The sequence below is a fragment of the Panthera leo genome, chromosome A1 (assembly GCF_018350215.1).
Source record: "Panthera leo isolate Ple1 chromosome A1, P.leo_Ple1_pat1.1, whole genome shotgun sequence".
Taxonomy (NCBI): domain Eukaryota; kingdom Metazoa; phylum Chordata; class Mammalia; order Carnivora; family Felidae; genus Panthera; species Panthera leo.
The window spans coordinates 105,261,361-105,281,517 of record NC_056679.1 but is presented as its reverse complement, the minus strand read 5'-3'; the positions used below and the strand labels follow the sequence as shown (position 1 = coordinate 105,281,517).

Sequence of the window (20,157 nt, the reverse complement as noted above, 5' to 3'; positions counted from 1 at the left end):
CAGAGGGAAAAGGAGAGAGAATCTTAAACAGACTACACACCCACTGTGGAGCCCAACATGGGACTTGATCTCACAACCCTGAGATCATGACCTGAACCAAAATCAGGAGTCAAGAGTTAGAGGAGGCTTAACCACCTGAGCCACCCAGGAGCCCCTATATAGTTTTGTTATGACCACTAAAAGTGGAGATAAATGAATCTTTATTGGGAAACTACTAAGAGCCAGATACAGTTGTCTCATTTCCTCTTCACAAGTGCCCTACGATACCAGTTTGTTTACCCCCTTTTAGATAAGATAGCTGCGACTCATAGAGATTATATAAATTGCCCAAGGTCATTAATCTAGCAAGTAGTGGAGCCTGGGCTCTTCTGGGTCTGCTGCTAGGAGCTGGGAACTAGAAGCTGCTGATGAATGGGAGAGACATGGGCCAAAACTGTTGCCTGAGGAAGTGTCTCAGGAACTGCCCTGCTGAGTCGCTCTGCACTGGGAGACCTCTGGATCTGGGTTCCATTGTGAAACTGTGGCTTTTCCTGACATTTCCTTTGCACAGGAAACAGTTGGATCTCAGCACAAAAGTTGTGGGATCTATTTGTTTGTGTGTGGTCACAAATTGCAGCCCACCCAAGCCCCTTTTTTCATCCCTCCCATCTGCACTGCTGATAGAAACCAGCACACATGCAAAAACTGCTTTTTATGATCCTCCAGAAGCATTTTTACTCCTTTCTCTCTAGTCCCTAACACTTTCCCTTGTTTCTACTTGGTCCTCTTGGTCCTTTATCTACTACCTAATTTCCAGGCATTTCCTCCCACTGATCTCAACCTACTGGAAATATAATCAAGTATTTTCTTCAGCAAAACTTGGTAATGATGAGTTATTTACTGTATTACCTAGGACAAAAGTTTGATTCTCATGCCTCTTTCTCACTCTGGCCAAATGAGTTGCTGCAAACTTCTTACAGCTGTAAATAGCTCAGATTATAAATCTTAATCGCCGATTATCCTGATCTCATATTGCTTTTATTTTTATAACAGAGACATGACTGCAGAGAAATAAAGAAAAATTGTTAGCTAGAGGGAAACCAACAAGGAATTCTGTTTACTGTGTGATGTCACAGAGGAAGTGGACACAATCTTCTTATTTTGTCACTGTTTGTAGGTTTCTTCTTCTTCATAGTGAACCAGTAGAAACTCTGCTGGAAGGGACCTTAGAAAGTTTCACTATAAGTAAACTGAGGCACAGGACCAAAAGATGCTTTCGTGTAGATGAAGCCCTAGGCATCTATACTTTCCATTCTCAGCAAATTCTATGTTCTTCTCTAAGAGGCAAAGCCAGGAGGTAACACTTTGGCTAACAGTGAAATTTACCCTTTTCTCAAAGGCAGGATCTATTAGTTGACAATACCATGAGCTTCCACTCCTTGGTTCCAGCAGAAATCTTTGTCCTCGCCATTACCTCTGCTTCCTCAACCTGTTTCTGGGCCACCAGACCAGCCTTTCTGGCCAATATTCAGCCATAGGACTGACAAAAATAATTTGGACTACCAATGAAAGCCGGCTAGTATTTTCCACTATCCTTATGACAAGTCCTAAATTAATGATATTTAAAAGAAGCTTTAACAGGCATACTTGGATATAGGAAAAAATAGCCACCCCCCCCCCACACACACATTATTGTCTTGAATACTGATGACAACTTCTGTTTTTGTAATCACTCAGTGGCATAGCCTGGTAAGGAAGACAGTGGCACCCAGTGGACAAATGTTTGATTGTTTGACACAGGTGTTCGATTCTGAAATATTTTCCTATCTCAGCCTCACGGAAGGTCTTTTACTTCCCTTGCCTTTCCCTATTCTTCTGTCATCACATTTTAAAACTGTCTACTGAATTTAAATGGGGGGGAGGGGAATATTCTCGTATTTTTTATGTTTTCAAGAATAAGACTAAAAACTAAAGTACTGGAAAAAGCAAAATTTTCAGGACTGAGTCCTCTCAGCAGTGTCTCTATTTGATTAACTCTTCAACTCTAATAGTAGAGACAGCCAAATCTAATAAAATACTCAATTAAAAATGTAATGTTGAAAATGCCTGTAATATGGTTATTTTTTTTTCAATTAAATTCACTTGGTTATACAAATTTGGCAACTCCAAAGGCAATACTTCAGGAAAGGAACACACACAGACCCTGCAATTTAGTGCTATTGTACAGTTTATCTGGAGCTATACAAGTACGTATTTTCACTCACTTGCTCTTTCTTTTTCTTTTTTTTTTTAACGTTTATTCATTTTTGGAAAAACAAAATTTATTTTTGAGAGACACAGTGCAAGTGGAGGAGGGACAGAGAGAGAGGGAGACACAGTATCTGAAGCAGACTCCAGACCCTGAGCTGTCAGCACAGAGCCCGACACGGGGCTCAAAATCATGAACCAAGAGATCATGATCTGAGCCAAAGTCTGACACTTAACCAACTGAGCCACCCGGGCACCCCTTACTTCCTCTTTCAATGAATCTTTTGGTTGTGAGCTATTTGGGTACAGAAGCCCTGTTTATATATCTTTCTTCCCCAAACATCTAAATAGCATCTTACTTACTGTAGGTACAGAGAAGTTGAGTAAAATCCAGTTACCATTTTATATACTTAATCTGCAAATACTTTAAAAAATAGAACTAATTGTTTGATATTACAGAAAGGATCATGGAGCTAAGAATCTTCAGTGTTAGGGGCTGTTTGTTTTTATTGTAAAATAAAAATATTTTATAAAGAACAAACAGAATGATTACTTTTATGGGCGAGTCAAATTTTATTGGTTTAAATGTGAAGACATTAAAAGGCCTTCAATTACAAAATAAACATATATCTTCTCCGTGCAACCTAATACCGGCCAGGGTGCCCTCTTTTCATTAGCCATCAAAATCTCTTCCAGGTTTGGAGGCTCTTGTCCATCATTATATTCTTTATAACTCATAATTTTGCTACAGTTTGAGACTTGTTTTTGTTTGTTTTAGAAGCAAGACCCATTGGCAAGCCAGGGTTATGGCATGTGGCTGACATAGAAACTTTTCCAAATGGGTCTGGGCCTAAGGCAACACCCTTTCATTAACTGACGCAAGTTTTTACATCAACCATGCTTAGTAAATAATAAACACATCCCTAAGGAAGAGATGCACTTTTTCGGTAAATTGGAAAAAGAAATGGAGGCCATCTGTGTGTGTCATTACATTATATGCTAATTATACTTTTTGTAATAGATAACACAAGCACCATCTACTCTAGTCTCTCCAAAAAATCTTATTTATTTATTTATTTATTTATTTATTTATTTATTTATTTATTTTATTTATTTTGAGAGAGAAAAAAGAAAGAATGAGAGAAAGAGAGAATGTGTGCATGCGGGCGCATGAGCAGGGGAGGGGCAGAGAGAGAGGGAGAGAAAGAATCCCAAGCAGGCTCTGCACTGTCAGCGAGGAGCCTGATGTGGGGCTCGAACTCCCAAACTGTGTGATCATGACCTGAGCCAAAACCAAGAGTCAGACGCTTAACCTACTGAGCCACCCAGGTGCCCCTCCACAAAAATTCTTATAAAATTCTGATGTAAGCAAACTTTGCTAGACAGACACAAAAAAAAACTGGAAACTTCTTCAAAAGTTTCTAAAAATATATAACAAAATGTATCAATTCACAATAAATCGATAAATGTTTATAACATTTCTGTCCTTTTTCCTCCACTCACTATCTCTGGGAGTGACTTTGCTCTCAGGGGCCAAACCCCACTGCCCAGGGGGAGAGGCAACAATTAACATTGGGGTTTGTGCTGTGCACTACACTGTTTACAAAGTATAATATTGGGAAACGGGCCAGTCCCTGATCTGAGCTTTGCTGATTCCCACAGTCACCGTGTCTGACCTGAGAGCCCTGCTAGGTCATCTCTAGAGCGTCGAGTACAGCCCACTACTGGTTGGGCTCCACCACTTCTGTGAGTTTTAAAGACCCAAGAGGGAAGCCAAATCTCTGTGTCCTCCAACAATTTGAGAAAATTGCTCCTCTGTGCTCCCTGGAGGTTTTATCTGACCTCTGGACTTATCTGATGTTTGCAATGCAAATACGCTTCACTGATTCAGGATAGCTACTTGCTTAAAGATGGCTTGCCTAACTCCTGGGCTAGGGTGAATGGAAATCAAAATATAAATGTAAAAGGAGTTTTAAAGGCCGGAAAGATCCATGAAGACTGAAGTAATTATTGTTATACCTAAAATGAATGAAGCCCTCTGTGTGCGTGTGTTCGTGTGTGTATGCATGCATGTATGTGCATCAATAGGGGCAGAGGTCAAAACACAGACTTATTTAGGGGCGCCTGGGTGGCTCTGTCGGTTAAGCATCCGACTTCAGCTCAGGTCATGATCTCCCAATTCGTGAGTTCGAGCCCTGCGTCGGGCTCTGTGCTGACAGCTCGGAGCCTGGAGCCTGCTTCGGATTCTGTGTCTCCCTCTCTCTCTGGCCCTCCGCTGCTCACACTCTTTCTCTTTCTCTCTCAGATACAAAATAAAACATAAAAAAAATTTTTTAACAGATTTATTTGTTTATTTACTTTGAGTATAGTTGACACACAATGTTCCATTAGTTTCAGGTGTACAACATAGTGATTCACCATCTCTATACATTATGCTGTGCTCACTATAAGTATGGCCAGCTTCTGTCACCATACCACACTATTACCATATCACTGACTTTCTTTCCTATGCTGTGCCTTTTCTTTCCATGACTTATTTGTTCTATAACTGGAAGCTTGTACCATTTTGCAGCAACCCCCCCCCCCAACTTTATTTTGGGAATTAACAGTTTGTTCTGCTTCTGTTTTTTTGTGTTTTTTTTGAAACAAGCATTTAGATTTACACTTGTTCTCCTGCACCCTTAAGGAACATACATGTCCAGTGTGAACGACAGGTATTACCTGTTCAGATAAGGTTTTAGCCTTTTCTTCTGCTTCCTTCAGGCAAATCTCCAAGGCCTCAAGTTGTGCCAAAGTAAACGCCATCTGTCCGGTTTCCAGGGACTCTTTCTTTAAAACAATAATCAAATATTATTTTGTGATACGGATAGCTTCCTGAGTGCATCTCAAACAACTTTAAGGGCTAAGGATAGAGTTAATAAACTCACACAAATCATCTCTTTTTCTTCAACACAGTAATTTAAAAGAGTGAAATGTTATAAAAACAACGGTCTTACTCAAGAGTTTAGTGTCTAAAAGGAGGGTAAAAAAATGCATATTAAATTATGACAATGAACAGCTTTAGAAAGTTAGACTAAAATTATCCACACTGGAGTTTGGTTAGTTTGCAGCTTTTTTTTTTCTTGATACAAACAGAACTTTCCTTCAAGAGGCTAAGACCAAAATTTCACATTCCTAGTGAGACATGTCACCTAGAGTGCCTCTATTTTTAGCATTCACCTCTCCTAAGGAATAGAACCGTGTGAACTCAGAGAAACCTGCTTCCTCTGACTGCCACCTTCCCATCCCAAGGTTCATTCAAGCAAAGATACCACAGGGTTTGGAATCGGCTCATTCTTGCCCACAATATGGCTAATAGGACTCAAGTAGTCAGAGATATATGTAGACTTTGCCTCTCCAAGTTGTTCTGAAGTTGCCCTTTCTCATCCACAAGCAGAGAGTATACACAATTGGTAAGAAAGTAGGGGCGCCTGGGTGGCGCAGTCGGTTAAGCGTCCGACTTCAGCCAGGTCACGATCTCGCGGTCCGTGAGTTCGAGCCCCGCGTCAGGCTCTGGGCTGATGGCTCGGAGCCTGGAGCCTGTTTCCGATTCTGTGTCTCCCTCTCTCTCTGACCCTCCCCCGTTCATGCTCTGTCTCTCTCTGTCCCAAAATAAATAAAAAACGTTGAAAAAAAAAAAAAAAAAAGAAAGTATCAGTCACAGGCCCTTCCCAGACAAGAGCACTTCCTAACTACTCTGGCTATCCCAACAATTAATAATTACACAGCAATATGAAACCTTGAAAGGGGAGACCTCATATGTGCTAGGATTGTGACCTTCCTTGTGAATTCCTTATAAATGTGCAGGCTCCTCTAACTGCTTCCAATTAACCCCATAAAAAGAAAGAACTGTGTTCTTTTTTTTTTTTTTTTTTGGCTGGTGCTTTGTATTTTTCCTTTGGTCTAGGATCCCACCATTTTTATACGTGTGTGCATTTCCTAATGATACAATAGAGCCATCTGGTGGTAAATGGAACCAGCCATAAAGATCCTACAATTGTTCATACAGTACTTTCAACCCTAGGACCCTGCCATGGGCTTTTGATAAAATGAAACTCCATAGGATGCAGGGCAAAGAAATGATGCTATGTTCCAAAACAGCCTGGTTCCTAGATCACACACGGCTGCATAATCCCCCTCTCACACACCCCCTGCACCAATTAGACTTTGGGGGATGAACATCTTGGGCTAGAACAATGATATTTGGAATGAATCATTGATCCTCAGCATCCCATAATGATTCCAATACATTTCAAAAGTCAGTCCAGAAAAAAAATCTTTAAAAATTACCCTCAAAACAATATTCTTATATATCTACACCTGTAGATAATTCATGCTGTGAAACATTTTATGCAGAAAGGGGAAATTTCAAGAGGCCCAAATATTCCAAAAAGATTGGGATTTCCAGATCTAGTTTCCATTTCCAGGGAAACTCTTCCTAACGTTTGATCTCAAAAGGTAGTTTCTTAAATTTTTTGTGAGTAGATCAAGTAAGATCAAACTAATCTGTTTCTCTGGGTCTTTCTCTCCAAACATCCCAAATTTCCCTAGCCAAAAAGGACAATCATTTCCAGTAAGATAAAAGCATTGTAAGTCAAGGCCAAATGAAACAGAATTGATTGAAGACTGTTATTAAGTATCATAGGACTTTTTATGCAGATAGATTTAAGAAATTGCCATGTGTTGTGAAGTAGGGACAGTCCTGAGCAAACTGTGAAGAAGGCAGTCTATCGTCTGCATCCGTACTCCAGTATAAGCTGTCATTCTCCTGCCTTCCTGTTCTCCTTCCCCCTTAAGGGAAAGAGCCATAAGTGTATCTACACAGAGGTAAAAATGGTTTATATAAAGGTAAGCAGTCTTTAATGGAAGGCAACCCCCACTTACCAAACAAAGGAATACAAATTCAATCAAGAATAATTTCAGGAATAAGCACATATGTAGGGTTAGATGTTTTATAGGTGTGTGTGTCATTTCAAGGACCCTAAAGAAGGTAGGTGTCATTAGTCCTTATCCTAGTTTTGCAGGATACAAGGGCAGAAGACCAGCAGATGAGATTTCTACCATTAAGTTTATTCTTCAGGCACTTCTAGGCACACCCCATCTAAAGCCATTTGTGTTTATTATGAACGCAATCTGTCTTGGTAGTTAAAGTAATTGATGAGTGAATTATACAAGTCAAAAGTCTGTTAAATGCTGTCACATGTATGATTTATACAGGTGTTTGGGTTTTGAACCTGTCTGTGGATTTTCAAGTGGTAAATTCCAGCAATTCAATGGGAGTTCCATTTTTTAACTTCTGCTTTTTGCCTTAAAAATGTCTACCTAAATATCAAACCAGTCATTTCAGTACATGGAACTAAGATAACCAAGATGATTTAACTAAAAGAATGGGACAGATTAAAAATCCAGTAAAAAGCCACCTGGGTGGCTCAGTCGGTTAAGCGTCTGACTTCGGCTCTGGTCATGATCTCACGGTCCCTGAGTTCGAGCCCCGCGTCAGGCTCTGTGCTGACAGCCCTGAGCCTGGAGCCTGCTTCAGATTCTCTGTCTCCCTCTCTCTTGTCCCCTCCCCTGCCCATGCTCTGTCTCTCTGTCTCTGAAAAATGAATAAACTTAAAAAAAGTTTTTAAATAAAAAATAAATTTAAAAATCCAGTAAACTGTGATTACAGTAAAGACACTAGAGCATTATGCATGTGTATTCAAGTTAACAGTCTTCTAGTTGACAAATCTTATACAAAATTATAGCAGTCAATTCTTGTTTAGTTGTAGAGTTTCCTCACTTGAGGATCTAGAGGAAAATCTATTCTTTTTTTTCTACTTTAAATTTTCTCGATGTCACTAAGCCATCTCAGTATCTTTTCATCATCCCCTTCCTTACTTTTAAGTACGTCAGTATTTCCTTATCTTCGGATGACCTCCCTCTTCTTCCTCAGCCATACACACTCCTTCCCCTCCTCAGGACTGGTTCAAGGTCTCTGACCCAAATCCTTCCCCTGCCTCTGAATCCATGTGCAATATATAGAAAGGCCCATGGCTGCAGAAACCAGACTAAACAGCACTGAGCATTTAGTAGGAGCCCAGTAAGTAGTCATTGATGAAGCCGCAGCAGGCAAAGTTGATGGTTACACCAGAGGGGCAGCCCTCTCTGCTAACAGTGGCTTCTTTGGGGAATATTCTCCACGTATCTGGTCTGGGACGCTGACAGAGATCAGAGCACTGGGGAAATTTTGTTTGCCAAAGGCCAGGTACAAGCTAGGGTAGCAGAATGCAAGGAGATGGCCACGGAATTGGATGATGGTTTTTGTGCAGACTAAATATGGTAAAGCAGGTAACTTAGACAGATGAAACACTCACTTAATGTTATTATTGGTCATTCCACTGCCCCAACTCCTTTAAAGAGAAGCATGTGCTATTAAAACTTTCTAGCTTATTTTTAAACCCTAATAAAGAGAATGTCCTCAGAGAGACACTTAAGTAAGAGTAAATGATGGAATGATAACAGTGGGAAATTCAAGTATGCGACAAGAACAAAGGTAATAGGTTAAATATGTGCATGTGTGTTTATTTAAAAGTAACATGGCTGATTAAAGGTGTGATTATACCAAATAGCACTTTCACAGAAGAGCTTTTTGACATGGGTCCAGTTAAGACGATTAAATATTTCCAGCAGTCTAAAAGTTGTAATGTCCAGGGTTCCAACAGTAGCCTCTCCTCAGTGACGCAGTAACTTCATGCCCGATAAAACATGCTTTCAACACATTTCGCAGTGGTCAAGCTTCAGCTCAACGTCTCTTCTATTTACTGCTGCTTTCCCCCCTGCTTAACAGGCACTGGAGGCTCTAAACTTCTTTACCCTTCTACAACCTGCTTGTATCTCTCATGCTGATGAAACTTTTTCCCTAGGCTCCCACCTCAGCCCCTTACTCTGGACAGTTTATGTCCTCCCTACCCCCATCTTCGGTGATCAGCATTCATTTTACAGTGGAAATTTCATCATCCTTGTGTCCTTTTGTGCTTAGCTTTTGCAATAGTTTCTTAGTCTCATTTGCCAATTTCTACTTAAGCAGCAATTTAAAAAACTCAGTTTTTCCTGATTCCAATCCATTCTAATGGAAACAGTATTCCTCTGTTTTGGAGTTGCTGAAATAGTCTGCTAATATGAGGTTTTTTTATTTAAAACTTGAATAAACTACAGTTATTGCCAAAGTCCAGTGAAAAGATGGTTCCAGAAAGTGCCTATCAGTATGACTGGGAAGAAAATAGCCATCGGGAGGATGACAGATGAGCACTGACTAAGAACAACACTGTTTGTAATCTGGAAGGCCATATTCTGGACCTGACCATGTGACCTGAGCTGTGTGACATCTGGGCTTTACTTCTTGGGGCCTCAGTTTTTCATTTTTAAATGAAAAATGTGTTGGGCACATCTCAGCAGGAAACAGAAAGTCATTCCAAAGGAGCGATTAAGGGAAGGGTCTATTTACAAACATGTGGGCACAGTTAAGGGCATGAAGAAAGAAAGACACTCCCAAGAAGTGCCAAAGACTACCTTTGCCTCATCTTGACCTGAAGGGAGTCAAGAGCCTGAAGAGATAATAGCAGAGTATTATTAGAGAAGCTAGAAAGAGAGCTTGAGCAGGGGGCCATGTCTATGAGCTGACGGCCTGGGTAGAGAAATAGAACCACAGCCAACCTGTGCTTAGTCATAATGGTAGATGGACCAGTGGAATAAATAGCCTGACCTCCCCTTCTCTCACCCTGTGCTCTTCTCTATCTCCATTGGGCTGAGTCTACCATAAAACCAGAGGGCAAGAGCTCCTGAACGACAAGTTCAGAGAGACCAGCTTCCCCAGAAAAGTGCAGAGTGGGGGGAGGGTGGAGAGTAGATCTGGAAGTGGAAACGAAGAAACCTCAGACCACATGAGTTTAATTGTATTAGCGCTTCCCAAATGCTAGCCCATTGATCAGTATTGGTTTGTGATAACATTTCCACCAGGAGCAAGAAAAAGACGGAAGTAAAATTCTTTAAAAAAATATGAATTTTTCATGAAGCCAAATGTATTCCATTTAAAGAACTGTCCTTTATTCTGAGATTTTGATCATTCTATATATTTTGGTGTTAAGAGCATGTTTCTTTAACAAATGATGGTGATAATATATGGAAATTATTCTTTTAGTGTTTTTTTCTTCAGAAAAATTGAAAAGTTGGCAGTGCTATGAGAACTAATCCCAATTATGTTGGAGGTGGAAATTTGTGTGGGTTTAGGAAATCTAAAAGTATAGAGACCCTCTGTCTAAGTCATCTTTGTTAAATTATGAATTGAATGTTTTATAAGGCAGCCTTTCCTGAACTTTGGTCTCTGAATTCCCCAGGTCTAAGTCCAACACGGACCTGTACGGTCTATCACGTTGCCATCGCAAAGTTCCAGGATACTACTTTTCTAGAAAAAAACCACATTTCTAAAGGTCAACCTTTCTTCCTGTGTAAGGTTTCACTACTTTTTCACTTCTATAGCATCACTGATAGAAAAAAGAATAAAAGAAGAGGGATTCAAAAGGAATTGTTGACTCAGATATTAACTTATAAAAAGACTGTTGCCCTGGAGGTTAAAGAGAAATGACCATGTGACATTTGATAGCTTCATAAATAACTAAATAATGGCTTATCTGAAACTCTTAACAAGCTAAAGGTGTCATTTTAGTTCAGTTCAAAGCATTTCAATTCATTACATTCAAAAAATATTTATTAAAGACTCACTATTTGCTGGATACTATGCTAAACAATGGAGAAACTGGTAGTAACAAGACCGACAGGATTAATACCTTCACCAGATTTCTTAGGCTTAGAATTTCTCTCCAATACAAAAATCGAATGATTTTAGTTTTAGTGTAAAAATCAAAGAATGTCAAAAGTTTGGTAGTTAATTCAATATTTTTATGCTCACTCATAATATACAGTTCTTTGCTTTGGGGACTTGCTCTTTTCTCTTTGATGAGGACTCTGATAGATGTTAGAAGGAGGTGAGTGGCAGTCCTAACCTTTTTCAAAGATTCTAGATCCATCAGAAATCACATTGCTTTATAGCTTCTTACCATCAGAGGAGAAAAGGTCCCTAGTAAACAGTGTATCTACCATTGTTTAAGGGAAAATTAGCCGGAAAGCAGGGACTGGGTATGAGGATACCTAAATTTGGGTTCATATTATGTTACAGAATTTGTTCTGTGACCTCCACCATTTTGATTTTATGGGACAATTTCTTAGAAATGAGAGCATCACAAACCTCTTTTAGAACCTAATAATATCTATGAATTCTCTTATTAGAAAGAAAAGTGTACATGCATGTTTTGCATGCATGTGCACGCAAACACACACACACACACACACACACACACACACACACACAGCACACATGACCACCATTTTGCATGTAATTGTAGACTGTTGAAGCCACATTCTCAATGCTATCCCTATAGCCCAAATTAGGGATTCCTTGTTTAGGAATTGATTTATATTCTAGCTACCTTTAATTTTTTTTTTTTTTAATTTTTTTTTTTTTCAACGTTTTTTATTTATTTTTGGGACAGAGAGAGAGACAGAGCATGAACGGGGGAGGGGCAGAGAGAGAGGGAGACACAGAATCGGAAACAGGCTCCAGGCTCCGAGCCATCAGCCCAGAGCCTGACGCGGGGCTCGAACTCACGGACCGCGAGATCGTGACCTGGCTGAAGTCTTCTTTATTTTTTTTTTTTTTAATTTTTTTTTTTTCAACGTTTTTTATTTATTTTTGGGACAGAGAGAGAGACAGAGCATGAACGGGGGAGGGGCAGAGAGAGAGGGAGACACAGAATCGGAATAATTTTTATTCAAAAATAAAATACCTAATTTTAATGAATGAGAATATCACTGTGTTCTTGCTGCCTCTACTGTACATCACACAGGTGAATAAAAAAATAATCTTTTTTTTTATGGGGCGCCTGGGTGGCTCAGTCGGTTAAGCAGCCGACTTCGGCTCAGGTCATGATCTCGCGGTTCTGTGCTGACAGCTCAGAGCCTGGAGCCTGCTTCAGATTCTGTGTCTCCCTCTCTCTCTCTGACCCTCCCCCGTTCATGCTCTGTCTCTCCCTGTCTCAAAAATAAACGTTAAAAAAAAAATTAAAAAAAAATAATAATCTTTTTTCCCTAGGGCTAGGGAAATGCCCCAAACTCAAAACCTAGTTTCTCTTTCTGGAAGGTAGAGTAGGAAGCATACCTTCCCCGGAAGGCCTGGTTCTGGCAACTGCCGACTCACAGCAGCCAGTGTTCACCTATCCTACCGAACATTTTAAGTTTAATAATGACATCGTATTTCACTCACAATAAAAAATTTTAAAGAACATAGGTAATTTGCTATAAAAACGGATTTCGATTTCTTTAAAAAAAATGAGTGAGAGAAAAATAGAGACTTATTTAATGGATATAGAGTTTCAGCTTTGCAAAATGAAAACGTTCTGGAGACTGGTTGCACAAAAGTCTCAACATGCTTTGCACTACTGCCCTGCACACTTTACACATCATTAAAATGGTCCGTTTTATGTCATACATATTTTACCACAGTTAAAAATAACTTAGTATAAAACAAATGTATAAACAGATAAATAATGGAGTAAAGAAATTAGTTGATGTTAAAAGTGGTTCAAGTGCTGTTTACCTACTTCACAGGATTGTTGGGAGAACAAAATGAAAAAATTTGGATGTTTATTTCTTTAAGAAAAAATGCTCAGAGGATACTGTTTGTTTCTAAATAAAATTTTTGTTAAGTGGGACATGATACAAATACCTTTCCCAACAGTAAAGATAGTGTTTTGAATCATTGAGTCTTTCTGTGACAGGATTATTTAATTTTTTCGCACATCAGATGTAGGTTTAGACTTTGAGTACTTTGAAATATTAACCAACAACGTTTTCATGTCCCCACTCTATCCCAGTGTTTTAGGAAATGCACTTGCATTTTCCGGTTAGGATTTTTGGGTTAGCTTATAGGAGAGGTGATAGCCTTTTACTGCCCAAGTTAATTGTGGCTTTTCACACTGTTTGGTGAATAAATTATTGCTATACCATGTAAAACAAACAACAACTGTCTCACAATTGAAAGTGTTGGGTGTGAAGGTAGTTTTTTTTTCCACCAGTGAATTTTAGGTTCTAAATAAGTAAACTTTAAAAAAAATTCAAGAAATGTAACTGTAATGATCAGAACTTCAGTACTCTAATGATATTGTTCCAGAACCTAGCTAGAAAATCCTCAGCTGAACTTGATGTTCCATGAGAAACCTTTTCCATGAGAAGCCTTCCCCTGCCCCCAACATTTGTACACACTCCTCTCTTTACCAAGATCTAAAGGAGAAATGTCTCACGGATCCTTTTAGATCAGATAAAAGTTCAGTAACAGTTTCCATAGTACATTCCAACATGATAAGGTAAGCAGAGGACAGATGGGAGAGCTCTCTTTTGCTGTGAATTTCCACTTCTTTTAAGGCCTCTCAGTCAAAATATGACTAAGGAGCATGGCCAGAATATCTAAGAAGAGGGCACAGCATGGCCAACATTAGCTACCCAGTAGGCTCCAGCTTCCTCATCTATGAAATGAGAAGACCATTATAGCTAATTCATCTTGCACCCTGAGGTAGCCATTTATCGTGCTGTCTCGATGGCCTAGTGTCCTTCTGTTTTTGGAAAATTTCCCATCTCACGAATCCCATCTCTCCAAAGTGTAAAAGCCAGGAACGCCCTCCCAAACATCCTTTGCATCCAAGATGTAGGCATGTGACTTAGGCTCCACCAATTAGACGCATCAGCCTGAGCCTTCAACGTAGAGGAGAGTGGTATGAAAAAGGTGCCAAATAGAACAGAATCTGGACAGGTAGACAGGGTCATCCTGTTTTCAGAGGCTGAGGTGACAGAAGACTTAGAAGTAATATCTCATATTCAGGGGAAACAACAGGTGAGGTGGGGCCTGTGCCCAGTGGCAGCAATAGTAGGTACCTCAGCAGAATCTGGTGTGATTAACTGACCGTGGTTTCCACACCTATTTCTCTGACTCTCCTGGACAACCTGTTGAAATACCTAATATCCTTCAGTAATTCATTTTCCACTTAACACTAACTAGAATGGATTTTGTTGATTTGAGATGTGGATCTGACTGATTATTACTTACCGTGCGCATGACTTTAAGTGAGCAAGTTAATCATTCTGAGCCTCCATTTCCTCATCCATAAAAGTGGAGAAAATGATAACTTGGTGGAGGCTGCTGTGGTAATTAAATGTGGTAATTCAGAAAAATACTTAGTGTAACCCCTGAGCCATAGAAGAACGTTTTTTCAAAAATCTTCCCCTTTTTAATCTCTGGGTTTTGTTTTGTTTTGTTTGTTTGTTTGTTTGTTTTTATGTTTCTCTTGTGTAGCTTCTGGGAGTTTACAGCCTAGGTAAGATGCTGAGGTTTGATTATGAAGGCCAGAAAGTCTTAGAAACTTGACTGGTCTTCCTATTATATGACTGTACCTAGCCTGATTACTCCTCACTAGAAAAAATAAGTCAGTATGCATACTGTAAGAGCAAAAATTCAAAATGTAGGAGAAGAAGGCTCAGCCTCTATACCCTCTTCCACCTGCTAAAGCAGGTTTTTACTTGGCTGTCTCCATTTCTTCCCTTTTTTGACTTTCTTGCTAGCCTTTTCTCTTTTGAGATGAAAAGCAGAGAGAAGAAGAGCAAGAATGTGGACTAGGACTATGCAAAAAAGTTTTCCAAGGATTATTTTTAAGTTTATCTTTTGTAGTAATCTCTACACCCAATGTGGGTCTTGAACTCATAACCCAAGATCAGGAGTCACATGCTCTTTTGACTGAGCCAGCCCAGGCACCCCTCAAGGAATTTTGGGGGCAAAAACTTAATACAAGCTGTCTTGTGAGATAGAAACTTACGGAAAAAGAAAGATTTAAAAAATATATTTATCTGTGAAATTTCTCCATATATACTAATATACTAATTAATGCAATTTCATTTTCAATATACCATCAGAGTTCATTAGACCCAATAGTAGTTTTGAGTTTCTTTTTTTGAGCTCTTCTATTCTTAAAAAAATCTATACTTCATGGTTTTTATCCTATTTTAGAGATTTTTACAAAGAACAAAGGGAATATGTACATTAATTTTTAAAATAATAAAACTCATTATATCTGGCAATTATCAACACATCCACTGGAGCCTTTTATAAAGCTAACATATATTGTGTGATCTTAGTGATCTTGTTTTTCCCGCATTTTAAACATATTGCTACTGAATCATTGTGGGAGTTATTTTTTATCATCATTTATCAATTATTTCCAACTATGATTTTAAAAAAGAAAAGGCTAAAAAAGGAAGCCAAAGAATTGTGGAATTAACTGGAGGTACAATGCAATGGTAGAATTAATAATCATCCTTCAATTTCTTACTGTGATGCCCAAATCATGGCATCATCTCTCAAGGTATAAAAGGGGAGATGCTATTTCTCTATTTTTGGCTTTCAACTAAACATGGTTGAGAATGCTGAATTTTTCATTTTCCATTCATAATGCCCAAACAAAAGAAAATTGACAGAGGAGTGCATTTCCTAGTTCTGAGACAAGTTAGAAGATGAAATAAAGAGCGGCACTCTCGATCAGCACTGTCCATTGCGCTAGCTACTAACACTATGTGGTTTTTGAGTACTTGAAAAGCAGTTAGTTTGAAATGAGATGTGAGTGTGAAATATACCTAAGACTTTGAAGACCCAGCCCAATATATGAGAATGTAAGATATCTCAATACATTTTTTAAATAATTTTTTAATGTTCATTTATTTTTGAGAGACAGAAAGAGAACAGGGTAGCGGCATGGAGAGAAGGAGACACAGAATCCCAAGCAGGCTTCAAGCCATCAGCACTGAACCAGACGCGGGGCTTGAACTCACAAACGGTGAGATCATGACCCGAGTCGAAGTTGTACGCTTAACTGACTGAGCCACCCAGGTGCCCCTAGTAATATAGTTTTTAATTGAGTACATGTTAAAATGATGGTATTTTGGATATGTTAGGTTAAATGAAATATTACTAAAATTTACTTTCACCTATTTAAGTTTTTAATGTAGCCCTTAGAAAATGTAAAATACATAGATAACTTGCACTATATTTCTATTGGACAGTATAGCTCTGGACACTAATGTTAACAATGTAATTAATCATGTAAGTGAAATAGACTGTACATTGTCCGATCGTGACTTCGTGACTTCTAGAGACTCAGATGAATATCCTCAAACTCATGAATCAGTGAACGATAAACCACATTTCTAAGGACAAAATAGGAAACAGAGTATTCTCATAAAAGACAGTAATATCACACAATGTCTTGTGACAACTGGACTTTCCTTTTTTGTTAAGAGGATGTGTAACCATATTTTTCTTCTATGATTTTTACATACCAAAATTTTTTCTAGATAACAAAGGTATTGACTATGTTCCAATTTTTATCAAAAATTTTAATGAGTTTTTAAAGTATTCCTTTATTCTTCAGCAAATTATTCAAAAAATGACTTTAGGAGCACCTGGGTGGCTCAGTCAGTTGGGCCTCAGATTTCGGTTCAGGTCATGATCTCTCAGTTGGTGAGTTTGAACTCAGGATCTGTGCTGACAGTTCAAAGCCTGGAGCCTGCTTCAGATTCTGTGTCTCCCTCTCTCTCTGCCCCTCCCTAGCTTTTACTCTGTCTCTCTCTCTCAAAAAGTAAATAAATATTAAAAAATGACTTTAAAAGTAAAAAAATTTAGTTGGGTTTATTTGATCCAGATGGTAAATGATGATGACTATTTTCCTTGTATACTAAAGGTTAGGAACCTGAATAATTTGAAAGTTACCTTGTGGGTACTAGACTGCTTCTTTTAAACCACAAATTAGTTTTGAGATTGGACCATTTGGATCTCAGCATTACATGTTAAGTAGTCACAAAGAAAGTTATTATGGAGGATTTTTTCTGGATTTTCAGAGACATGATCATCAGAAAAGAATGTCAGAACACATCTGAAAGCAAAAATCCCAAATGCTGTTTTATTCAGAAGGAGAAAAATTAATAGGATTCAGAATATAGTCACCGTGGACCTAGATATTTCTATTTTAAGGAAGATTCCAAGTAGAAATAGCCCCTAGGGAAAGCGGGCTGTTCTAGAATTTATAGCATTTTCCTTAGGCATTTGAGGGAAGCAAAACAGAGCTTACTCCTTTCCAAAGAATGTTTCTGAACCACATTTAGTTTAAAAATATCATATAATTTAATTTTCCTTTGCATTAAGTGTATGATTCAGGAACATTTTCTTCTCTGAGTGAAAAAGAAACTATATGTCCAGTTATTCAATAACAAACACATGAGAATCTTTCACATATTTATTGAGCTCCTTTTATGTAGAACCCAGAGCTCAATCCCAAGGGATAAAGATGAGTTAATCAAATTCCCTCCTGCAGGAGCTCACCATGTGATAGAGGGTGAGAAAAGGAGGAGAGAGAAAGTAGAGTTCAATTTTATGGAATAAGAAAGAAGAAAGGAGAAAAGACATGTATTGAGATCATTTCTGCCATGGATTTTTTTATATATTATGTCCTAAAACTTCAGACATTAGAAAAGGTATAAAAGTAAAGTGAAAATTATCTAGATTCTTACAACCCAGAGATTGCTGCATGTTGTGGATTGAAAGTGTACCCTGCCCAAATTCATAAGTGGAAGTACTCACTTCCAGTGTGATAGTGTTAATAGGTGGGGCCTGTGGGAAGTCAAAGGATTTAGACATAGTCATCAGGGTGAAGTCCTCATGATGGGATTAGTCTCTTTAAAAGAAGAAAGCAGAATACTCTGTCCCTCTTGTACCTTTTCTCTCTCCCTCTCCTCTCCTTCCTTCCCTTCTCTCCCCCTGCCCTCTTCCCTCTCCCCACCCCAACAGTAGGAGAATACAGCCACGAGGCCATGATCTCCAAAGCCAGGATCTAACCATGATGGCACCTGTCTCTGACTTCTCAGCCTCCACAACAGTGAGATGAATGTTGTTTAAGCCACCCAGCCTGTGGTATTTTGTTATGACAGCCCAAGCAGATGAAGACCACATTTGGCACATTCCTTTCCTTTTTTTTTTTTTTTTTGGTGCATTACTTTCTGGACTTGTGTGTATACCTGTAATATGCACAATGTGTAAAATATCGATTCACACTATACACGGTTAGACATGGTTAATTTGGAATCTTTTGCAATTAACACTATGTCCTAGGTATAATCTATACTTGAACGATGATAGATGTTATATTCCATATATTTTTTAAGTAAGCTCTACAGCCAACATGTTGCTTGAACTCACGACCCTGTGAACAAGAGACAAGAGTCACATGCTCTATTGACTGAGCCAGCCAGGTGCCCCCATATTCCATAATTTCTAATTTTAAAAAGTCCACGTATTTCAAGGTCACAATAAATTTTACTGTGTGCATATAGTTTTCCCTGCTATTAGAGAACGCTGTACTAAGCATATTTATACATCTTTATGGATTTGTTTTTTATTTTCTTAATATAACTGATAGAAGTGGTACTGGATTTTAAGGAGTATATACTTGATACATATTTCTGATTACATCTCCAAAATTAACACTCCCCCCAAGAGTATATGAGAATCATAGTCTTCTTACAACTTTGCCAATAATGACATCTTCAATACTTTTTTTGAGGTATAATTGACATATGATATTATATTAGTTTCATGTGTACAATAAAGTGATTTGACATTTATATACATTGTCAGCTGGTCAGCACAATAAATCTAGTCACCATCTGTCACCTTACAAAGTTAATACAATGTTATTGACTGTATTCCCCATGCTGTACATTACATCCCATAACTTATCTATTTTGTAACTGGAATCTTGTACTTATTAATCTTCTTCACCCATTTTACCTACCACCCAGCCCTCATCCCCTATGGCAACCACCAATCTGTTCTCTGTATCTACGAGTCTGGGTCCTGTTTTGATTGTTTTTTGGGTCCCATAGATAAGTGAAATCAAATGGTACTTGTCTTTCTCTGCCTGACTTACTTCACTTAGAATAATGGCCTTGAGATCCATCCGTGTTGCCCAAATGGCAAGATTTCATTCTTTTTAATGGCTCAGTAATATTCCATTGGGTATATGTACCACATTTTCTTTATCCATTCATCTGTTGATAGACACTTAGGTTGTTTCCATATCTTGGCTATTACAAATAATGCTGCATTGAACATGGAGGTGGTTTATATCTTTTTGATTTAGTGTTTTCATTTTCTGTGGATAGATACCCAGTAGTGGAATTGTTGGATCATATGGCACCTCTGTTTATAATTTTTTTAAGACCTTCATACTATTTTCTACAGTGGCCGCACCTATTTACGTTCCCATACACAGAGCACAAGAGTTCCCTTTTCTCCACATCCTCTGCAACAGATGTTTTTATCTTTTTTATAATAACTATTCTAACAGGTATTAGATGATACTGCATTGTGGTTTTGATTTGCATTTCCCTGATGATTAATGATCATCATGTGCCTATTGGGCGTTTCTGTTCTTCTTTGGAGAAATATTTATTCACGTTCTCTGTCCATTTATTAATCAGTTATTTTGTAATTGAGTCTTATGAGTTCTTTACATATTTTGGATATTAAAACCTTATCAGATACACACTTCACAAATATCTTTTCCTCCTCAGTAGGTTGCCTTTTTATTTTGTCTTCTTGTGCAGAAGATTTCTAGTTTGATGTAATCCCGTTTATTTATTTTTTGCTTTTATTTCCTTTGCCTTTGGAGTCAGATCCCCAAAAAATCACTAAGAATGATAGCA

At 38.4% G+C, this 20,157-nt stretch overlaps 1 protein-coding gene across 1 annotated transcript in view; it reads right to left on the bottom strand.

Annotated features, from left to right (window-relative positions):
• The window catches only part of CCDC192 (coiled-coil domain containing 192), a 213,125-nt gene that overhangs the window by 172,437 nt on the left and 20,531 nt on the right, over positions 1-20,157 (bottom strand). Inside the window, exon 3 of the mRNA XM_042934254.1 lies at positions 4,948-5,055. Within this exon, the coding sequence (XP_042790188.1) occupies positions 4,948-5,055 (108 nt within the window). The remainder of the gene's footprint in view (positions 1-4,947; positions 5,056-20,157) is intronic.